This window comes from Tigriopus californicus, chromosome 10, assembly GCF_007210705.1.
Source record: "Tigriopus californicus strain San Diego chromosome 10, Tcal_SD_v2.1, whole genome shotgun sequence".
In the NCBI taxonomy this organism is placed as follows: domain Eukaryota; kingdom Metazoa; phylum Arthropoda; class Copepoda; order Harpacticoida; family Harpacticidae; genus Tigriopus; species Tigriopus californicus.
In genome coordinates this window covers 1,550,242-1,571,415 of record NC_081449.1, presented here as the reverse complement: position 1 = coordinate 1,571,415, position 21,174 = coordinate 1,550,242, and the positions used below count along the sequence as shown (strand labels likewise).

The 21,174-nt window shown below is 38.5% G+C and overlaps 1 protein-coding gene across 1 annotated transcript; it reads right to left on the bottom strand.

The window, feature by feature from the left end:
• Positions 1–4,341: 4,341 nt before the first annotated feature.
• Positions 4,342–5,726, bottom strand: LOC131888355 (uncharacterized). The gene has a single exon (XM_059237196.1). It carries the CDS (start codon positions 5,312–5,314, stop codon positions 4,628–4,630), a length of 687 nt encoding a protein of 228 aa, XP_059093179.1. The 5' UTR covers positions 5,315–5,726; the 3' UTR covers positions 4,342–4,627.
• Between the last annotated feature and the right edge of the window lie 15,448 nt (positions 5,727–21,174).

Genomic DNA, 21,174 nt, shown 5'->3' with positions numbered 1-21,174 from the left:
CATGGCGAAAGGTGGGTAGATTTGGAAAGCCGTGCTGCTGGAGTAAATGCTTGAATCAAACAGGATGATGGTGGACGAGGAAAACCTATCTGTTCTTGACGACCTTGGCTATGTGGATGCGTTGGAAATAGGTGAGCAGTGGCTGATTTCGATCAACGTAAGATCCATTGTCGGTAACGAGTCGAAAGTAAAAGATCTCCTTGAAACACAAAAACCAAAAATTGTTGCAATGCAGGAGGTGTGGCAAGTTGATAAAGTTAACTTGTCATTTGATCATTATCAATTGGATTTTGAAACTAGAATTGGAAAACGAGGAGGCGGGGTTGGCTTTCTAATACATGAGTCTCTTTCATATACAAAATGCGCCCAATTAAATCTAATAACACCTGATTGCGAAATTATCGGAATGGAATCTACGGAGAACTTTGTTTTATCAGTATATATTCCACCTAACTCCAATATTAATGATGCAGCTAGAGAACTAGATCGAGTCATCTCTATGTGCCAAACAAAACCATTGTATGTTTGCGGCGATTTTAATACAGATTTTTTGAAAGATAACTCTAAAAGCACGAAATTGAACAATTTGATGATAAGCTTCCATTTAGTCCCATTGATTAACAAACCGTCTAGAATAACGATGACAACTTCATCTCAGATCGACAATATCTTTACCAATAGCAATTGCAGTACCAAATGTGGCATTTTATTATGTGATGTTAGCGATCATCTTGGTCTCTTTGTTAACCTTGGTAAAAAACGCATCAAACGCCCTGCTGCATACATACATACATACATACAAACATACATACATCATACATACATACATACATACATACATACATACATACATACATACATACATACATATCATACAACATACATACATACATACATACATACATACATACATACATACATACATACATACATACATACATAATACATACCAATACATACATACATACATACATACATTACATAACATACCATACATACATACATACATACATACATACATACATACATACATACATACATACATACATACATACATACATACCATACATACTACTAGCATACATACATACATACATACATAACATACATACATACATACATACATACATACATACATACATTAACATACATACATACATTACATACATACATACATACATAACATACATACATACATACATACATACATAACATACATACATACATACATACATACATACAATACATACATACATACATACATACATACATACATACATACATACATACATACATACATACATACATACATACATACATACATACATACATACATACATACATACATACATACTACAAATACATACATACATACATACATACATACATACATACATACATACATACATACATACATACATACATACATACCATACATACATACATACATACAAAGGAGTTGACCCAAAACGTCATTGAGCGGAATTCATTCCGTTCAGGGCCATATTACTCTCAATTACCCAAGAGTAGATTCGATCTAAGTCTTTTGCAAGGCTACTGAAATCTTGGCCATTCCTACCAGAACTAACTTTGTAGCGTCAGCATAAGAAGAGAGACTGGCTGTAACACTAAGCTTTTGAAGCGGGGCAACGAATATTATAAACAGGAGGGGCCCTAAGATCGAACCCTGGGAACACCTGACTTGACATCATGTATGTCACTAAGGGATCCCGCAACCTTAACAATTTGCTTCTTACCAGAAATGAAACTTTTCAACCAATTGAAGAACCTTGCCTTGGATCTCAATGTCATGAAGTCTATTCAACAAAAGGCCATGATCTACTTTATCAAAGCCCTTGGCAAAATCAAGATAGACAACATCAACTGATTCATGGCTCTCTAGTCCCTCACTAACCTGCTCTATATGTTCAATCAGTTGGGTAACCGTGCTAAAATGTGCTCGGAACCCATGCTGGCTAGGAGGAAGGACTTCATGGATATACAGAAATTCAACAAGTTTGACCTTCATGATCTTCTCAAACACCTTCGCAATATTCGAAGTGAGAGAAATCGCCTGTAGTTACTGGGGAGCGACTTATCTCCCCCTTTAAAATTGGAACAACATGAAACAACTTTAGTGAGAATGGAAACTTGCCCTGATCCAAGATACAACGCATCAAGTACGAGAAAACAGGAGCGAGAACCAGTGAGCATCTCATCAGAAACTGAGATGTCACTCCATCAGGATCAGGAGAGCTGGAAAGCCTCAAGTCCCTGATGGCCTCTAAAGCATCTTGATCTGTGACTACAAGATCATCTAAACGCTCTCCTTGACTAACCTTGTCAATCTCAACAGACTTATCTTCAGAGCAATGTGCTGTTGCTTCTGAACTCAGTGGGGTTGAAAATACACTGGAGAACTGATCTCCAAGCATGTTAGCCATAGTCTCTACATTGCTAATGGCTTCCCCATCAACCTCAAAAGGCCCAACAGAGTGTTTCATTCTTCTCTTAGAGTTCGCATAAGAGAAAAAAAGCCTTCGGATTCGACCTGACCTCCTGAACCACCTTATGCTCAGTTTGTAAGTGGTCATATTCGATGGAGGCTTTAATCTTACCCTGAGGTATGTCCAACTTTTTTTTTGGAGACTACCCACAATTACTGGATTCGAAGTGCTCTTCAGCCTTTTTGCTAGTTTGCAACTCTTTTTGAACAAAGTCTTCCTATATTTTGGAATTTTTGTCCGTGTACCACCTTTCGGAACACATTCAAATATTGCTAAACTGGAGCAAACTTCCTTAAAAACTGAAACTAATTTATCAATGGCTGCATCTATGGACGATTCCTGTTTCAGAATTGAAATCAGGTCCAGGTCTTCTAATCTTTCAATTAACGGTCAATGTTCATCTTTGAGCTTGAACTTAGCCAGACCGGTTTTACTCTAGAGCACGCCGGCTTTTGAGTAATGGTCGACCCTATCTCAAGAACATGATGATCTGACAGATTACTAGGTGTCACATGGACATATTGGATCAGATCAGGGTCATTAGAAAAGACCAAGTCGAGAACACTATTCTCTTTAGTGGCTACACCAACGTGCTGGGAGAAATTGCGCAAGATCGCGAATTCTTCCAGCTTTTCGAACGACTAAGATGTCGATTTGGAAATGGGAATATACCCATCAGGGCTAACCTCCCACTCTACAATGCTAGCCGGAAAAGTGAAGTCCCCTACAAAGAAAACTTTCGAGCAAACTGCCAGATCCAACTCATTTCCAGTGAATTGGAGAGCTGACGAAAAAGAGCTTGCTGAACAAGAAGGGGGTCTAAACATTGTAACAATAGACAAATCAAGACCTCGAAGATGACAAACTAAGACCTCTACTTCTCCATTCGACATTTGTACATGACTAATGTGCAAATCATTCCTAACATATAGGCATACGCCCCCATGTGGGAATATGGGATTATCAGGGCGTATCCTATCACAACGAACTAAGTTGAAACCAACTATGGTTAGTTCTTCATCTAAGACCCCTGGCCGAAGCCAGGTTTCTGTTATAGAGATGAATGCAATCTCTCTCTCAACGGCTAGTTCTTCTAAGATCTTAACTTTTGTGCTGTCTTTGTAAGAGACTTATATGGCTAAAAACATTACAAAAACTAAAAAAATTCAAAAAACTTAATCACTGAAAATTCTGAGCACACTTTCTTAGCCCTTGTATTCATGCCACTTAAAATGTAATTTATGAAATCATGTTTTACAATCATTAAAAGTACATTTAGTGACAGTTTCACTTGACTTCTGACGTTAAACTGATTAAAAACTGCTTCTCTGAGGCTTCATTGATTGTATGTGAAATTTGCTATGATTGTTGAACTCAGTTAATTTTGGATGCTTCAAAAAATTTCGGAAATTTGTACTTTGTTTTTTTTTGTGTAACAAGAAGAAAAATGATTATATACTTTTTCGATGTTGGACGTATGTATCAATTCTTTGGGAATTTACGTTAAGATTTAACCGGGGCATTTTGGTTCTTAAAACGATGAAAATTGAACCATTAAATCCCGTTTAACTAAGTAACGGTTGAATAGATCATATCATAATTTCAACTTAAGGGCTAGTTGAGTATGCGCCAAATTTTCATCAATTTTTAGGCATGTGTGGTTTTTATGGGGGCTAGAAGTCCAAAAAGTTAAAAAATCAAAGTGGTTCCTGATGATTTTCTGAGCAAGAAAAATGCCAAAATGAATGTATGGGAATTTCTCTGGCAACTTGATAAGGCTTTTTGACCACTGTCAGAAGTAATCGAAACTCCAGACGGAAAAAAAACACGTGAGAAGGGTTTTCGACAAACCGTATTTATTGCTGTAAGTGTTTATCAATAATTGAAGGTGGGGAAAGCAAAGATTTAGTGGTTGGGGAATTCAATAAAGGCATGGCATATAATTTTACTATTTTCAACAAGTTGAATCTCGTCGCGGGAAAGCGTGTATATTAGAAAGAGAGAGATTCCAGCCTTGCCTCTTCAGTGTGATGTAAAGACCACTTTCTGAGACTTGCCAACATCGAAACCAAACTCCTGACAAGTTTTAGTTTTCTAATAAACAGGGTTGTCCTTCCATTTCAAGGCGATAGTGCGGCCAAGGCTTGGTAATGCTCATGTTGGAACAAGATCTTGGCCAATCGTCCTACAGAGGCTCGTTCACAATACTTTTCCGTCCATCTATTGAGCATGACTTCGACTTTCTCGCTCAAAGAGTCCTTCTCGTCGTCAATAGAGTCGAGCAAGACAAAGTTGAGCTTGAGCCCATTGCCAATATCTTTCCACTTGGATCCGATATGTCTGGCAATGCCCGCCAACTCCTCGTCCTCCAAAGGTCGTTTTGATTTGAGACACCGATCAATATGAGCTCGTTGCTCCGTCGACAACCGAGAAAATGACCCTTTCCGTTTGGCCTTGGGTGGGTCCACTCCCCCGCCAATGACCGTGTTACCTCGGCCAAAGATCATGGGTCCATTCAACACATCAATCCGGATATTCGTCTGACTGACAACGTTGGACTGAGATCGCCGAGGAGATCGCCGATCACTTACATTCAATGTCTCAATATCACTGGGCGAAGTCTCGGAATCCGAGCCTGAATCTCGAACTTGGAACTGACCTTCACTTCTAGGTTTCATCATTTTGGGAGCGCTACTTTTTTTCAATGGGGGATGTAAATCACATGCAGGGATTTCATTCACTAAGGCTTCATGGAAAGGCTCGGCATCAGCACAGATATTGTTTTTCGCGCTCGAAGATTGGCTCATCACTTCTTATCCTATATCACCAATAACAATCCTCTTTGCACCTGCAATGCTCTAAAAGCATTATTTGAGGTCTACCTGAATGACGTCATTCTTGAAGAACAAAGAGGGCCAAGGTGAAATGATATGATTGAAGGACAATTTTAGAGTAAAATGGTGGGCCTTAGAGGTCCGGCAGTCGGATTAGATCATCTATCAAGACATGAGAGGAAGCCTTGTCTTATTTTCTTCCAAGGTTACTTGAACCTTTGAGACAGGTGAATCACGACCTTTGTTTCAGGGTGGCACAAAATATTTTGCATTGTGAACTTAGACATGAACCATTCCCTCTCTTATCGTATTATGAGATGGTGTGCCAACGTTAATGAATAGTTGAATTGTTTCAGGAAAAACGGCAGCACTCATGCGTTTGACGTAGATAGGTCATACTTTGTTGTATTTATGTTGAATTTCGCAACTCAGCTGGACTATTGCTTCGCTCATTTTAAGAGAGAGAGGGTGTTGGAAAGGGTGACTATATAAAAAGCGCTAACGACGTCTATGCTTAAAACAGGATGTCTAGTCGAATATTTCAGTTGTGGATAGTCTTTCAAGTACAAAAGTAAAAAATTCAGGTGTCATCAAAGAATTTGTACTCCTCTGCGCATTAGTACCAAAAAAGGTTGTATTTACCTTAAAGCCATAAGTTGCGTGGATTTATAGCCAAATGTCAAAATAATCAAAATTTGTTATCTGATAAAAGGAAGAAAATCCAAAGAAGCCTCTGAGATTGGATAAAATTTTGATTCGGCGTTATTATGCAGCCAGCGTTCTTGTATGTCAGGACACATACAGTTCAAAGGCATTAACTACCAATAAATGAGCAGAGGTACTTTCTTTTACGATCTTGCTCGCTTCATAGGAGAACGTCCTTGACAGCTGCAAATGCACTTGCAGGCTTGTCATGGGCATGATTCTGACAAGCAGAATTGGTCGGACCAAAGAAGCTTCAAACGAAACATCAAGATGTCAAACTTATAATTCCACAGTCGTCTCTCCATCGCAGGAACGGATTGCAGTTACAAATACTTTGGCCGAAAAAAGTAATAAATTACACAACCCTTACTTGCCAAAAAATGTAATGGCGTTACTTGTTACAATTACTTATACTAACATTTTAGACAAACAATGTTTCAGGTGTTTTGCCCCATCAAGACTTTACTTTGCAAAATTAATAGTTTTACTTTTGTTTAAAACAATCCTAAAATTTGAAACTTTCCTGCCAACCTGTCATCCCAGTGAGCATTGATAATGTTTATTTGCTTAGCATTAGAACAGTTGAGCTAATGCGGACGGAATACTTTTTGTCAAACCTTTCCCGCCATAACAGCGAGAGGCCGACTTTTGACTTGATCAACAAACTCCTCATAGCAATGGCGCGCGGATTATGATCAATGACGGTGGCGATTTCGCGTAAAGAGTGACAGTGTTTCGAGATTTCAAAGGTCGTGTATCCCCGTGAGAAAGACCTGGTTGGTTTCTACCACCGGTGCAGTGATATTTTCCCCGGATTTTAAGTTTGAAGGCCTCCCAAGACGTACTCATTATCCATCCCAAGACAGATGAACTGGGCACCAAGAAAGTGGTAGACCTGCACTATCACGGACCTATAGAAGGTGTGCGCGCCAGGCTGGCCAGGTTTTTTTTCAGCCAGCGATGCTAGCTCGTGCAAAATCAAAGCTAAAAATAGGCTAATTTGAATTCGGAAATGCGAGAACAATGCTACTTTGTTTTAAGAAAAGCATATTATTCATGGTGCTCATAAAGGATTTCAGTTTCACAATTCAATTATATTTGGCACTCTTTGACAGGGTAAATACGAGCAATATTTTGAAAATTATAATCTTAGAAGAAAGAAAAATGAAAAATACAGTAATCTAAAGAAAAACCTTTCAGTAAAAATTGATGCTGTTGTGTTTATGATATTCTTCTAATTTTGAACCCTGAGACTTAGAAGGGGACACCAAAAAATGAAAAGTTTTATATGAGCATTGTATTTTCAGGATTTTAACAAGGTTTTCTTTGCATCCAATTGCAATTGTTCTTACCGCCCAAAAAAAATTTTCTTGGGTGAGATTACATCATGAAAATAATATCAATTGTTTTTTTCGTTGTGCATCATACTTCAAAGCAGACGCTAGCAAGAGCTGCCATAAGTTTCCCTATCCATAGAGCTCAATGAGGAATATTTTTTAAAGGTGAGGTGATTCCATTTTTTACTTACCACAGGGAGATAAAATAGTGTCACAAGGCCATTTGGGCACTCCTAGACGGCTTGGACTAGCTTGAGCCGTTACACGTGTTTTTTTTCTTTTTTAGCATGACCATGGCCTTAATCATGAATGTCATAGTTTTAAATCAAAGAATAAACTCTTTGGCACACGTTTCATTCAAAAAATATCAATTACTCACCCATTATCAAAGTATCTGCTTTTTAAGTTTATGACATTAAATCTACTTGCCGGCTCCTCTGTGGCTCGTACTATCGCAGCTGCAAAGCCAAACTCACTCTGAAAATCAGTTCCGTTGATTTAGCACGTTTATCGCACTTGACGCTCATAATTTTTTCAGACAAGTAATGAACACTTCTTTGGATGAAAAATGTGCCAAAGAGTTTATTTTTCGATTCAAAACGAATGCATTCATGGTTAAGGCCATTGTCGTGCTAAAAAAGGAAAAGAATACATATAATGGCTCACCCTAGTCCAAGCCGCCAAAGAGTGCCCGACCGGCCCTGTGACACTTTTTCATCTCTCCGCGGTAAGAAAAAATGATCTCACCTAACCTATCAAGATCATATCTCATTGTTGTCTATCTTTTCTATTTTGCTTTTTTTGCTATTTTTGAATCTTGGGATTTGGTTTATCTCATATGTGTGGGGAGAATACTTTTCGGAAAACTATGAAACCAACCAAAATATTTATGTTTATTTGAATATTACAGTGAAATTAACCCGTACTTACATATACTTAAGGATTGGCACTTCGTTCTTATAAATGCATTGGTCATTTTAATCTTTTTTTTTTACTTGTATTAGCCGACCCAAATCTTTTTGTGCGCCAAAAGTCTGGTTACACACAGAATTTTGGCTAAATCTCCCTTAGAATTGAGAAGCAATTGGAATAAATCATTTGCTTGCTTCATGTAAAGTAAACATTCAAATGGAAATCATTTTGTAGCTACAGCGTATCAATTTCATGAAATGGAAAAGGGATCAAATGAAAGAACATTGTCAACACCGCCAAATGTAGTTCTCTTGTGGGATTTTTTTCTTTCTTTCTTGCCTTTTCGTCATTTTTTTCAGTGAAATAATGCCAGGAAAATGCAAGACAAGATTTCACAATGCTTGGACCATGCAAATAATGCTAGTTTAATGCTAAAACCAGACCAATGCTAATATAAGTATTCCAATGCTAGCGGCATTGAAATAATGCTAATTTTCAACAATTAGCATCAGAAAATGCTACCTGGCCAGCCTGGTGCGCGCAAGCCTTCAAGTACGCGCTAAGGCAGAGACCAAGAAGCAATGCTAGTGAAAGAAGAAGTTCTTGCATCACTTGATGTTGCGTGACTGACTAAGTGATGCAAATAGCAGTCTTAGTAGCAGAATTAGTAGGACGTTCTGTGTAAAAGTCGCGCAATAAAAAGACCACCGAATTGATGGGCAGGGGTTGAATTGGCGACTGATGATTGAAGAATCAAACTTTACAACTCATTGGGTACAATTGTTTGTCCTTAAATATTGCAGAGGCTGGCAAATCCATTTTATTCAATGACTGAACCCATAAGCAACCAGCCTTTTTAGCTTTTGTTTCCTGCATATCGGACAAATGTCCATTTTAACCTAATGATAAATATGAAGTTATGTTGAAAAAATCCAAGACTTAATGTGGAATAGCTTATGGTTTTGAAAGAAGGCTCGTGTGCACGCTTTCTCTAGGTCCGTAATACTACAGGTCTACTGCCCATCAGGACAATGTTGCCAGGGTGGTGAAGGTGGACATTCTATTATAATGGACTTTGAATGATCAGTAACCAAATTTTGCAAGGGACTCTGTGACCACTGTTCAGTAATCAGTAATCTTTGTTCATGATCATGATCCTGCTCAGCTCAAATCACTATCCAAGCCTACCAGATCCAATCCAGGAGCTCCAGACTCCAGTTGTACTATTCTGTGTGTTTTGTGTTTGCAATAATGTACTTGTAGTTCTTGATTACAGGGTAAGCAATCATGCTCCTTAGTTGTTAAAGCATATTCTTACATTTCAATTTTAAACTCAAGGCAAGTTTAGGATCTTCATCTACATGTGCAAATGGTATTCTTACTGTTCAATAGTAGCAAAATTATCCCTATTGTAGATGATTGTCAGAGAAAAAAAATGAAAGACAGCAATATGTAATACTGCCTGTAGGGGTAAAGAATACGGCATCATCCAGAAAATTGTTCATTTCTATAATAAATTGTGCCATTCCAATGCCATCCAAGATGATGCTTTACGCTTTGCAAAGTCAAAGTGCCACTTAACTTGAACAATAACTAGTAAACTGTACTTTGAATTGCTCTCCTGTTCTTTCTTATGTTCACTCTTTGCCTAAAATGTACCTAGTTACTGAATTATGACCGTTTCAAGTGTCAACCATAACGGAAGACTCATAGACAATGTCCTACTTTTATGTTTTGAAGTCTCGTGACCTGTGTTTGCTTTAAGCGGTGACGTCAGGGAGGTAAAGCCCTATAGGAAAATAATAAATCATAATTTATAGATGTATAACAATTAAAAACTATATCTGAATATTTGATAAGTAGGTGCTAAGTTGTTGCAATTCTTGATTTAGTTTCAGTTAAAATTGCCCAGCTGCCAAATGCACTGAGCTTGGCTCCGACTTCTTAACCTTCAAAATACATAAATGTTCTCATTTACTTCGATAAGTGACATTTGCTTAACAGTTTTTGCTTGTATACCTACTTTAGGACAATTGTACTAATTTTTGTACATCTTGTGACCCCTTTTGGACGTTCTTGTCCAACTTTTCACACTTTTGGACATTTATGGACAGTGGTGTCCAAAAGTCAAGCTGATTCCCAAAATTGCCCACCCTGTCTGTGAATGCAATTAATTTTGAGCGTTGGGTTGAAAGCTATTGTTTATCTGCCGCTGATCTCGGATTAGTCAAAGTAATGTCTTTGAGATAACCATGGGATAGTAAATCGAGTGGTAAGGAAAGTCATTCCTGAGTTAATTTTTTTCTAAGGACTGCAACAAGAATATGAATGGTAAGAAAATTAACCATGTTTTGGCGGGCTTGATTCACTACTTCACTTGATGTTCCCACTAGCATTACATGAAAAATTGTTGGTTATGTTAATATTTGATCCTCACAAACAATTAGAGTTGACTAGTCCTTAGTTATTGTCTTTTCTGCGTCCCATTGGTAGCTACTAGATCTGACATAAGAGAGTAACTTTCAATATTCTTTAGTATTCTTTCGAGCAGAATGAGCAAAAATTTGACTTTTCGGATGTCAAAAAGAGCTGAGCAGAGATTCATTTTTCAATGCTCTTAGCTCGGATTTAAAGCCGATTTTGAGCAAAAATATTAATTAGTTTAGCTACTGGATTCTTGAGAGAGAGCCCTTAGAGGTAACCTACAGGGTATTAGTTGTTCCTCAATAAAAGGAACGAATTACAGTTACAGTTACTTTGGTCAAAAATAGTAATTCGTTGCACAACTATTACTCGAAAAAAAAATGTAATGGCGTTACTTGTTACAATTACATCTACAAAAAATTTTGACTACCAAACCAATATTTTATGGTTTACCCCATCACCACCATTCTTCTCAAAAGAAAGTGAGTTTTTTGACGCAAGCAGTCCTAATGTGTAACATTTGAAGATTTATGAAGCACATAAAACAGCTTACAAAGATTTCAGTAAACAAAGTAGACCCTTTGTTTAACCTTTTTTAAACTATATCCTCGTGTAATGATCGCCCAATTGACAGATATCCCCTTTCTTGCCTAAGAAATCTTATGATTTAGCCTTTCAATCCACCTCTGGCTCAGTAACATGTCAGTCAAATTGATTGAAATTGTTCCATCATTAATGAACCAGTAAAGCAGGGGTCACTAGGGTGTGGCTTATCTTCCTGATAAACAGGCCTCGGACGAAGGAAAACGGATGTTTTCAAGGGTGAAGAAATCCTTTTTGACGGATTGATTTGGCAAAATATCTTCTTCTCGTATATTGAACAAAGGATGGAGATCAAACATATTCGTTCATTGTACGAATTGGGTTGGTCTCTCCTGTTACTGGTTGTTTGACTAATGAACAAAAGGAACATTAAACACCGTGAGGTTATTCAGGTTGCTCTTTCAATAAGTTAATATGAAGAGCACAATTGACGACCTGAACCTTTTTCGCAAAATTTAAGCCCATTTTCGCCGAAAAATTTGCCCAAATTTCCATTTTTTTACTTTTTCGACTTTTTCAGAGCTTCTTTTTCATTGTTTAACTCGTTTTTCCATGTTTGGGACCTTTTTTATTTGCTTCCTTGCAGCATGATCAGAAGAAGAATTACAAACCCTGTCAGAAGGTTTTAGCAAGCAAATCAAATCCAACTTCCTCATTATGTTTTGGGAATTCAGCAAAAAAGGGAGCTGCAATTAAGTTAGTCATACTTGCCATTATGACTTTGATCCAACCTAAAACCAAAACCGTTCAATGAATAAAAGTGCGCTATGTAGTTTCAGTAGGATCCAGAAGAGAATCAATAGTATGGTTACTATAACATCCGCATCAATTAGGAAAAGTGTCCTTAAGTCAAATATTCCAAGACAGAAATATTGTTGTAAGTAGAATGGAAAAACGTATTGGATAACCTAGTAAATCCAGTTGTGTCCCTAGATTTTGTAACGGATAAAAAGGCATCAAAAATACTTAAAGGGGTTCAAAGTGACCTTTTATCCTCCGGAACTTCCTCAACTTTATTATTTGTTTGTTACGAAGTCAGATGGCAGCTCTTTGCCTCTGCCGGTCATCTAATTATTGGTTTCCCAGTTGAGGGGTATTCCCAGTTCGTTGTCAAAGCCAACATTAATATTTCTCTCACCCTTGGGAATAACCGTAGGTTCGCCCATTCGACCAAGTTATAGAAGCAAACAAGTTATGCAGTGATTTGAATATTTAAAGAAGCTAGGACTCTGCTAGCGTGGGATCGAACCAGGATCTGCCTATTGGGTAGCGGATGCTCTAACAATAGTTTTTGGTTTGGTTTTTTTTTCACGAGCTTTTCTAACCGCTACAAGGGATGTAACCGGATGTAACCCCCAGTACTATTAAAATGAAAGGTTATATAATTCGTCTATTTATTACCTTTCAATCTTTGCCAATATTTGGTCTACCAATGAATTTGAGTTGGCAGATCGAGCTATTCCTTGTATGTAGGGTTGATCTGGAATGCTTTCTAAAAATATGTCCAAGTCTGACTTGAAAGATGCTACCGGATCAACAAGGCCTACGTATTCCCTACCAATATTAGAGGGAAGCAAATTAAACAATGAAGGAGCGCGAGAAAGACGAGAAGTGGACTTCATTGTTCGAACTGGCCTGGATTCTCGAGGCCTTGAAGGTGCTCTCAATACGCACATTAAGCCTCTACGGTCACTAGAATTGACCCTAAATCCTGGGTTGGGACACAGCTCATGGATGCTTTTGAAGACTTACAGTATCAGATACCTTTCGTACCTTCTCTGCACACTGTGCAGTCCCAACTTTTCTAGTCTCTCCCAATACGAGAGCCCTCTCAATCCTGTGATGTTCCTAGTGAAACATCTTTGGACTTGTTCGACATTTTGCAAACATGCTGAACTTATTGGAGCCCAAATGGGAGGGGCATATTCAAGATGTGGCTGGGCAAACGACTTGTACAGAGTTGGCATAGTGATACTATCTCGGGACTTAAACGTGCGATATATTCAACCACATGTTTGAAACGCTTACCAACTTTCAACTGGATATGCTCATCGAACTTTCCATTATCTTGGAGGACTACACCCAAATCCTTCATGGATGAGACCTGCTCAATGCCCTTACCTTCATCATCTAATAGTGGAGTGTTTAATGACGTCGACCCAAAGGAATTCTGACCGTTCCTACCAACTACTAATTTTACATCATCAGCGTAGGAAGAGATACTGACTTTACTACTACCAAGCTTCTGAAGCGGAGCAATGAAGATGATGAAAAGTAGAGGACCCAAATGGAGCCCTAAGGAACACCCGACTTGACATCACTATCATGTATGTCAGGGATCCCTCAACCTTAACCAGTTGTTTCCTACCAGAAATGAAACTTCTTAACCAATTGAGAACCCTGCCTTGGATCCCAATCTCATGGAGCCTGTTAACTAAAAGGCCATGATCTACCTTGTCAAAAGCCTTGGCAAAGCCGAGATAAACTACATCGACTGATTCATGGCTCTCAATAACCTGCTCTATATGCTCAATCAGTTGGGTAATCGTGCTAAAATGTGCTCGGAACCCTTGCTGGCTAGGAGGAAGGACTTCATGAATATCAAGAAATTCAACAATTTTGAACTTCATGATCTTGTCAAACACCTTCGCAATATTCGAAAAGAGAGAAATCGGCCTATTGTTACTGGGGAGCGACTTATCTCCCCCTTAAAAAATTGGAAGAACGTGAGCTAATCTTAGTGAAAATGGAAATTTGCCCTGATCCAACATGCAACGCATCAAGTGCGAGAAAACAGGAGTAAGAACCAGTGGGCATTTCTTCAGAAACTGAGATGTCACACCATCAGGGCCAGGAGAACTCGAGAGTCTAATGGCCTCTAAAGCATCTTGATCTGTGACTACAAGGTCGTCTAAACGCTCAACTTGACAAGCCTTGCCAGTCCCAACAAACTCATCAATAGAGCAATGGACTGTTGCTCCTAAACTCAGTGGAGTTGAAAACACACTATAGAACTGATCTCCAAGTATGTTGGCCACAGACTCTACATTGTCTATAGCTTCCCCATTGACCTCAAAAGGCCCTACAGGGTATTCCATCTTTCTCTTGGAGTTTGAATAAGAGAAAAATGCCTTCGGATTCGACCTTACCTCCGGAACTACTCCACTTTCGTTTTTCAACTGATCTGTCTCAATATAGGCCTTAATTCTACTTTGGATCAACTCCAACTTTCTTCGAAGGCTAGCCACAACTACTGGATTCAAATCGCTCTGGAGCCTTTTTGCTAGTTTGCAACTCTTTTTTGAACAAGTTTTTCCTATACTTTGGAATTTTAGACTGTGCCCTGCGCTGTGGAACACATTCAGATATTGCTAGAGTGGAACAGACGTCCTCAAAAAACTAGAATCATTTTGCCTATGGCTACTTCAATAGATGATTCCTTTTTCAGTATTGAAATGAGGTCAAGCTCTCCTAACCTTTCTTTAATCAACGGCCAATGTTCATATATGAACATGAACTTAGCCAGACCGACGTTTTCGTCCGGTCTTACTCTAGAGCACGCCGGCTTTTGAGTAACGGTCGACCCTATGTCAAGAACCTGATGAACTGACATATTACTAGGTGTCACATGGACATATTGGATCAGATCAGGGTTATTGGAAAAAAACAAGTCGAGAACAGTATTCTCTCTAGTGGCTACACCAACATGCTGGGCGAAATTACGCAAGATCAAAATTTCTTCCAGCTTTTCAAACGACTGAGATGTCGATTTCGAAATGGAAATGTACCTATCGGGACTAGCCTCCCATTCTACAACGCTAGTCGGAAATTATGCTGAAAAAAAGCCAATGATAGGTTAAGTCACCAAAAGCTTATGAATCTGTGCTTTTCCTAGTGCAGTGGAACCCGCTTTTATCGTCGCTCTAGGTACCGAGCCAAATTGACGATTTATCCGGATTGACGATGTATCCTAATTTTCTGTATTAGGTGCATAACGACGCCAAATACGCAAAAAGCCTTATAATACGAGTGTTTAACGATATATAACTCAAATGAGGCTGCAATTCTTGAAACTTTATTTTTATTTCCAAGGAAACTATCAAGGATACTTTGCTTCAATGTCTTAACCACAGTTTTTTTCTTCCGTTTAGTGAGCCTCTTCTAACCAATGACATTGCAGCGTCAATTTCTTGGGATGTAGGAGGTTACTGCGCTGTCGATAACGGCATCTTTGGAAGATCATCTTAGGCTTTTAAAATAGCTTCCTTCGCATGACTGAAATAATGCTTGTTTTGGAGGCATATTGAAACTCTGGACAAAGTTGAATTCGGCTTGATTGGCAGCCAAATGAGCAAGCAGGATGATCAGTATTCACCCGTGTTTTTTTGTTTCCTGAGTGAAGCGACGCTATAAGCGAAGTCAATTCATATAAATACTGTAAGAATGATTCGGGACTTTGAGAAAACGACGATATAAGCGAATTGATGGTATAAGCGGAGACTATACACCGGGTGTCGAGGATAAAAATAGACACACAATCTTTTTCCCTAAAACAGTGCTGCCAGGTCGCGACAGGCTAAAAATGCGAGATTACCCCCCAAAAACGCCAATTCAAGACATTCACCGCCAAATATATTTAAACAAACGCCAGAAAAAACGCCAGATACTCTCTCTCTTGTAATCTAGGGCACTTCAATGTACAATCAGATGCTTATCTGCAGGAGTTGAATTTCCTGGCCTTCCATTAACTATTTGTGTCATACACAGAGCTTGCTTTCACCGCGGACTTTTATAAACAGATATCTTAAGATTGTACCCTACTCAGTGGATTTCACAATTCAACTACTTTGATACATTGCATTTCATGAAGCAAAAGTATGCTTTATTGTTTTTAGTGGATGTAGAGGTGTACTGTTTGTGTTTTCCTTCACCGTCTGCCAAAAATCATAGTCCATTTTTCTTTTCATAGTTCATAGTCATAGTTTCATAGTTCTTTTCAAAGCATCTTAAAATCTATGACAGAAAAATGTTTTTTTAACTCTGAAAGCTTTCATAATGGCCCTGCATGTTTGTCTATGGTTTGGTTTTTCGAAGGAGGGGGAACCGGATGGGGACATTTCTGTAATGCTGAAACGAGTGAAAATTGTGTTTATTTGGCCATGCCTTGATTTCAATAAAAAAATGCATTGCCATTTTGACCAAATTGTGCCACATCTGATACATATATTGAGAAAGCAGCCTTGAGAACAGTGATTGCCTGCAAAGTTGAAAACACCAATTTGAAAACCTTGAAAACCTATATTGAAACAGTAATGTTTATACTCCATCTGCACTAAACACACAGCTATGTTATTTCTAGAGAATAGAATTGATGATCATACAAGTGATGTATGATTCACAATTCAAACTCGTCCATTTGTGCCCAAAAGTGTGCTGTACTTTAATCAAGTGCTCTGAAGTATGAAACTGAAAGTGCAATGATATAAAATTGCCGAGACATAACTTGCATTCTTGCAAAACATCCTCAAAGCTTAGGAAAAACTTAACAATTTCCACCTAAATCAACCTATCCGTCAATGTTGAAAATTTTCTTGCTGCACAAAGTTCAAAAACGCCAGACAACGGCCAGATTCATCTTCCCCGCGAAAAGAAAAATCTCCCAGCCAGACAGAATCTAAAAACGCCAGAAGTAGCAAAATCTGGCGGGCTAAACCGCCATCTGGCAGCACTGCCATAAACTCCTTGACACCTTTCAATGTTGCTTGAGTTTGATATTTTTTTTCTTCTCATTTTCCGCTCTTTTCATTGATTTAAACAAAAATTCAAAAAAATCAAAGCTGAAGTTCATGAAAGCAAGAAGAGAATCTGGATAACGAGGAAATCCTGTTTTGGAGGCCTAAACTAAGCCCCCCCCCCCAAAAAAAAAAATCTCTAGATCTTTAACCCCTGGACTATGCTGTGTGGTCCTTTATTGTGAAAGAAACTTGCTAAGGAAGGCCCCCTTAAGTTCTAGGCCGCCGAATTGAAGCGCCATTGAAATAATCCCTATCCAAAATTCGCACTTTTTGTCACTGTTTTTGCACCAAATTGGCTAAAGTCAGTGCTTCAAGATGATCATATTTCAAAAACTTAGCTTTAAATGAGAAAATGTGAAAAAATAACGTAAATTTTACGTCGTTTGATCTATAACATAGCTCTCAAAATTACCTTAGAGATATTTATGATGCTTTTAAGTGAAAGTGACAAATTTGTTTAAGCTTATCCTTGACATTGGTAAGCGGGTTCCACTGTACTATTTTGTTGGAAACGATGATTGCCTAAGTGTTGGCTCGTTATCAATCATACAGTATACAATCCCCTGTAAAATGATAATTTACATGTCATACTTGTTTGGCATTTTACCCATGGAAAATTTGAAACGTCTTCCGTAAGAGTGAATGGCTTATTCCTTGTGTCACGGTACTTTGGCAATAAATTGTTCATTAAATAATCTCTTGATGAAGTCTGGCATCTTGGAGCGTATTCTCTTGTTTCTATGTTTGTTTGTGCGCACCTAGACGAAGCAGAGGGCGCTTCCTCTGCTCAATGAAAAGGTCTATACGGTAACCTTCGCAGGTTAAGCAAAATATCGACAAAAAAGGCAACTATTTTTTGGAGGTCTTGTCATCACTCTTAAGGAAAGAGCAACAGCCCACCAAATCCCTTGACCGCTAAAGGGTATTACTCGCCTAGAACTGGAAGGTATGGTATCCTAGAACGTCATCGAACCCGTTGCAGATGTCCCCACATAGTGGTGTCATCCAGTTGCTGTGCTTACGAAGCCCGATAGATCAGTCCAGATTTGTGTAAATCCCACCCGTTTGTCCGATCGAAACATCTCATCAAGACCCCCAGTGAATCCATCTCCGGTTTCAAACCGACTGATGAGTGTTTTGTCAAGATAGATTTGGTCAACGGGTATTGACAAATGCCATTAGATCCTCTGTAAAAAATATATAAAAGATCACGACGAGCCTTCAGCTCGACCCAACGAACAGGATTGATAAATCAAAGAAGGAGAAGGAAGAATACCTGGTTCAACATGGACCAGACCTGCAAAAAGCTATAATGACAAGCCCCTAGGTAGTCAGTTCCATTCCTGGTAATCACTTATTTTTTGTGGGCCCAAACATATAACCGTTAACGCAAGAACCAGAGGGGCGCTCCCAGCTTTGGGCCCTTGCTACCGAGCTGCCGCAGGCTTGCGCCGCTGCCGAAGCGCCCCCAAGCTCTTGCAACCGCAAAGTTAGGTGCCGTCCCAAACCCGGTGTCTAGGTCTTAATTATTAATAACTTACCCTGACACGGCCATGCCTTTTTTGTGGTCATTGTAATATTTTAGACCTTTTTTAAATCTCATTCCTAAACATCAGTTACAAACTATTGAAGGGATCAAATCAAATCTTTAAGTCAAGGGTGGCAAAAATAATTGTAAAGTACAATCCCCAGTCGATTCCATCGTTACGGAAACAGTTAAATTTGGAAAAGGTAACCCTGGTTTCATTGATAAAAAATCAGGATTACTTTTTGAGGCTAACTAACAGGTTTCCGACATTCCACCAGAAAAGTCATATGCCATCGAAAATATGAATTGGCAGACCAAGTTGCAACCTCCATGATTATCTATTTGGTTCCCATCAGTATTAAAAAGCCGTAAAAAGCAACATACAATAAAGCCCCGTATTTTGCTTCAGAAAAGGACATTGCCATATTAGGTGGGAATCGTAATGACCTACTCAATTAGAACTTCCTGTCTCTAATTTGTCGTCAGAAGGGCTAATAGACGCCTTACGCTGCACGAAATATGATTTACGTTCTGCACTTCAGAGGGCGCTTTGTCACTCAGCCTCTACCAAATAAAGGGCTAATTGGGCCGATTCCTCTTTATTGAATTATAATGAATTTGTGTTGTTTTTGGCTAATTCTGTTAAAATCCTATATAGAATTAGTGCCCCGGGTCACACAGCGTCCGGAAAATAGAATCGTTTTCAAGGCAAGGCACTAGTAGTTTATCTATCAATCTAGGGTGCCTCTTCCCGGTTTGTTTCGGCTGTCTGACTTTGCAAGCAGGGCATTAGTCGTTCCTCAATAATAGGAACGAATTTCAGTTATAGTTACATTAGTCAAAAATAGAAATTCGTTACACAACCATTACTCGAAAAAAAATGTAATGGCGTTACTCGTTAAAATTACTTTCACAAAAATTTTAGATGTACAATATATTCTGGTTTACCCCATCACCACCATTCTTCTCAAAAGAAATGGAGTTTTTTGACTCAAACCGTTTTAATGCGTAACATTTGAAGATTTCTTGTCAACAATTTTCAATAATGAGCCTTGGCATTTAATCTTGGCATAGGTAATTGTTCAAAATGAATTGCATCATAAAACTTTGAGGAGTCAAGATTGGGACCCTGGATGGGATAATGATTGTTAAAGGTTTGAAACAATGTCACAAAATTCATGCTGGAAATCAGTATTAGACATTATGAAGTCGGTAAAGCTGCTCCGTTACGTTACAAATTCAATTTTGCTTGTTCTGAAAAATTCACAAAAAAATGAAAAATTGACGTTGTTTTTTTTCGCTGTTATTTGAAACTTTCCTCGAAGCCGTTTCAAAAATGATAATCTTCGACAGCATTTGATTAAATTTGATGTATTTACCGAAAAAGTAGCGACTTTCGAAATACTTACCGACTGTAAGTATCAAATGTACAAATATTACCTTCTTCTGGATCACATATCATTTGGATATTTGACATCTTTCCTGAGCTCAATTACTGATGAAGACAAAGGTCAAGGACGATATGGGGAAAGTTGAAAACTTTGGTACCACATACTCAAGCCAAATTACGATTTCGCTCTGAGTCAGGTCTTTTAGTTCAACAGAATTTGAATGAGAAGATAAAAACAATAAAGCATTGCAAATACGTATAGCAAGATTTGAAATCACAAAGCAAAAAGCAAGTTCAATTTTCAGCCCTGATCTTACTTCTTTAGGATATGTGAGAATATAAAAAAATGAAAATTTCCGTTAAGATTGCCAAAAAACTTCAAGTTTCCTCAGTTGCCAATAGGGAAACAAAAAATGAAATGCCACCCTGGAGCGTGAAAAAAGAAACGACCAACGAGCACTTTTGGTTCTAGGTCGTTACAATTGCCGCATTTCAAAATGTAATGGGACTACAGTTCCTTTGACGAAAAAAGGAACGAATTACTGTAATTGGGTTACTTGTTATTTCGTTACTACTGCCCTGAAAAACAACAATCAAACAACTACTTTACTTCCAAATCTTGAATTGCAGTTGCGCCTCTTGCTCCATTCCGATCTGTTTTGTGGAACTGGCACATTCTTCATCAGGACATGCTGGATCGGTAGCATATGCTTTTGACTGCATTGCCCAATTTCGAAAAAAAAAAAACTATTTATAAGGAAATATTACTAAGACAACTTGCCCTTTATTGCTATGGCTTAAATTAGTCTTTTATCAACATATTTTGAAAGGCGACTCACAGTTGCTCCATTCCAAATTGTGCTACTTTTGGTGGGAAACCTACTAGAAAGGGGGTTTTCCACTTCATGCTCGTGCTTCATTCAAGTCATTATTACAAGGAATCGATGCGTAATACACAGAGTACACAGTTCAGTTCTTCATGTCTCTCTCTGTCTCTCTGTCACGACAACTCTCCGTCCTGGGTCAATTTAGAACAAAATAAAATAATTTTCCAAGGTGAGGATTACCCGACAAACCTGTCCTAGCCAGTAATACCTTTGTTGTCAGAGTTCTCTTGATTCAAAATTCAACATGGCCAA